The 1,476-nt window shown below is 39.6% G+C and overlaps 1 protein-coding gene across 1 annotated transcript; it reads right to left on the bottom strand.

The window, feature by feature from the left end:
- Nucleotides 1–735: 735 nt before the first annotated feature.
- On the bottom strand, nucleotides 736–1,219 carry LOC140817845 (uncharacterized). The gene is made up of 2 exons (XM_073177637.1): nucleotides 1,185–1,219; nucleotides 736–1,102 (listed from the first exon to the last, which is right to left on the bottom strand). Exons 1-2 carry the CDS (start codon nucleotides 1,217–1,219, stop codon nucleotides 736–738), a joined length of 402 nt encoding a protein of 133 aa, XP_073033738.1.
- Between the last annotated feature and the right edge of the window lie 257 nt (nucleotides 1,220–1,476).

The raw sequence follows: 1,476 nt of genomic DNA, 5'->3' as shown, positions 1-1,476 counted from the left end.
GATCAGTTTGCTTTGCTCTGGCCTTTTCAAAAGATAAGGCAAGCTTGTGGTACTCATTAACCATGTCATGAAGAGTTGAAATGAGTTCTTCTCTAGTGAAATCAGTTGAGGTGAAGTCAAATACCTGTTGAATGCTTGACTCCACTTCTGTATCACCAGCCATTAGACACTTCACTTCCTCTTCACCATCACTGGAACTGCATGAGGTTTCTGGCTCTCACTCCTAGCTGTCACTTTCTGCCCATTTAGATATACTTTTTCAGCTAAGAGCACCTGATGCTTCTTCCTGAAAGACTCCTTATCATCCTTGGATCTCCTTTTGTGCTCATATGACTTCTTCTTTCTTTCAGTCGAGCCTTGACTGTCCTTCTTGGGTTTGGGACAGTCAACAATGAATTGACCGGATTTGCCACAGTTGTAGCAAGCATTTGATTCCTCTTTAGAATTGTTTCTCTGATAATGCTTCTGGAAGTTCCATTGATTCTTTCTCATAAACCATCCAAATTTTTTGTTGAATAATGACATAGCATCATTGTTCAATTGATCAGCAACCTTATCGACTTAACCAGTTTGTTCTGTTCTGACAGCAGCTAAGGCAGTTGTGGTTGCCGGAGTAGAAGCTTTTCCTTCTCGAGTTTGCAGCTCAAACTCATATGCCTTCAGATCAGCGAATAGGTCATGAAGCTCAACCTTGTTTAGATCCTTGGACTCCCTCATTGTCATGGTCTTAACGTCCTACTCCTTGGGAAGACCTCTAATCACTTTTAATGCAACTTCTTTGTTGGTATACACTGTTCCAAGTGCATTTATCTCATTGATGATACAACTGACTCTTTCATCATACTCATGCATCGATTCTCCAGCTCTCATCTTGATGTTGTCAAACTTCTGAACATCAACAAAAAGTTTATTCTCTTTCGTTTGTTCATTTCCTTCACAAAGCTGGATCAGTTTTTCCCAAATTTCCTTAGCAGTTTTACACATCTTGGTTTTACTGAAAGTTACTTTATCCAGCATTTTGTACAGCATATCCTTTGCCACATTGTCCAAATTTTCTTTTCTTTTCTCCCCAGCAGTCCATTCATCTATGGGCTTTTCAATTCTATGAGGTGCCCCATCGGTGATTGCAACTGCTGTGTTGGCTTTCAATATTTTCATCGGACCTTCAGTGATGACATACCTACATGTCATCATCTTGTGCAGCTAAGTGAGCCCGCATCCTGATTTTTCAATCATCGAAGTCTTCTCTGGAGAACATAGGGATTTTATTGAAAGATGCCATGATAATCAGTTTGAGTAGAAATATTCTGAGACGAGATACAACCGCTCTGATACCACTTGAAAGGATCGGTTAGAAGGTGATAAGTGTTTAGAAGGATGGGTTGAATAAACACTCATGGATTATATATTTTTTTCGAAAATTGGGTTCAGTTTAGTGACAAACTGACACTCGGTATATCGTTAGTCGATAACAAT

Source organism: Primulina eburnea, chromosome 17 (assembly GCF_022965805.1).
Source record: "Primulina eburnea isolate SZY01 chromosome 17, ASM2296580v1, whole genome shotgun sequence".
Taxonomy (NCBI): Eukaryota; Viridiplantae; Streptophyta; class Magnoliopsida; order Lamiales; family Gesneriaceae; genus Primulina; species Primulina eburnea.
The sequence above is the reverse complement of the archived record's forward strand: the minus strand, read 5'-3'. Positions and strand labels throughout refer to the sequence as shown.

Bases quoted from the DNA above. Each gene is read 5' to 3' on its own strand.
- LOC140817845 (XM_073177637.1), bottom strand. From the start codon at position 1,219: ATGCGGGCTCACTTAGCTGCACAAGATGATGACAT. The intron at 1,103-1,184 runs GTAGGTATGTCA...GGCACCTCATAG, and splicing joins GCTGCACAAGATGATGACAT to AATTGAAAAGCCCATAGATG.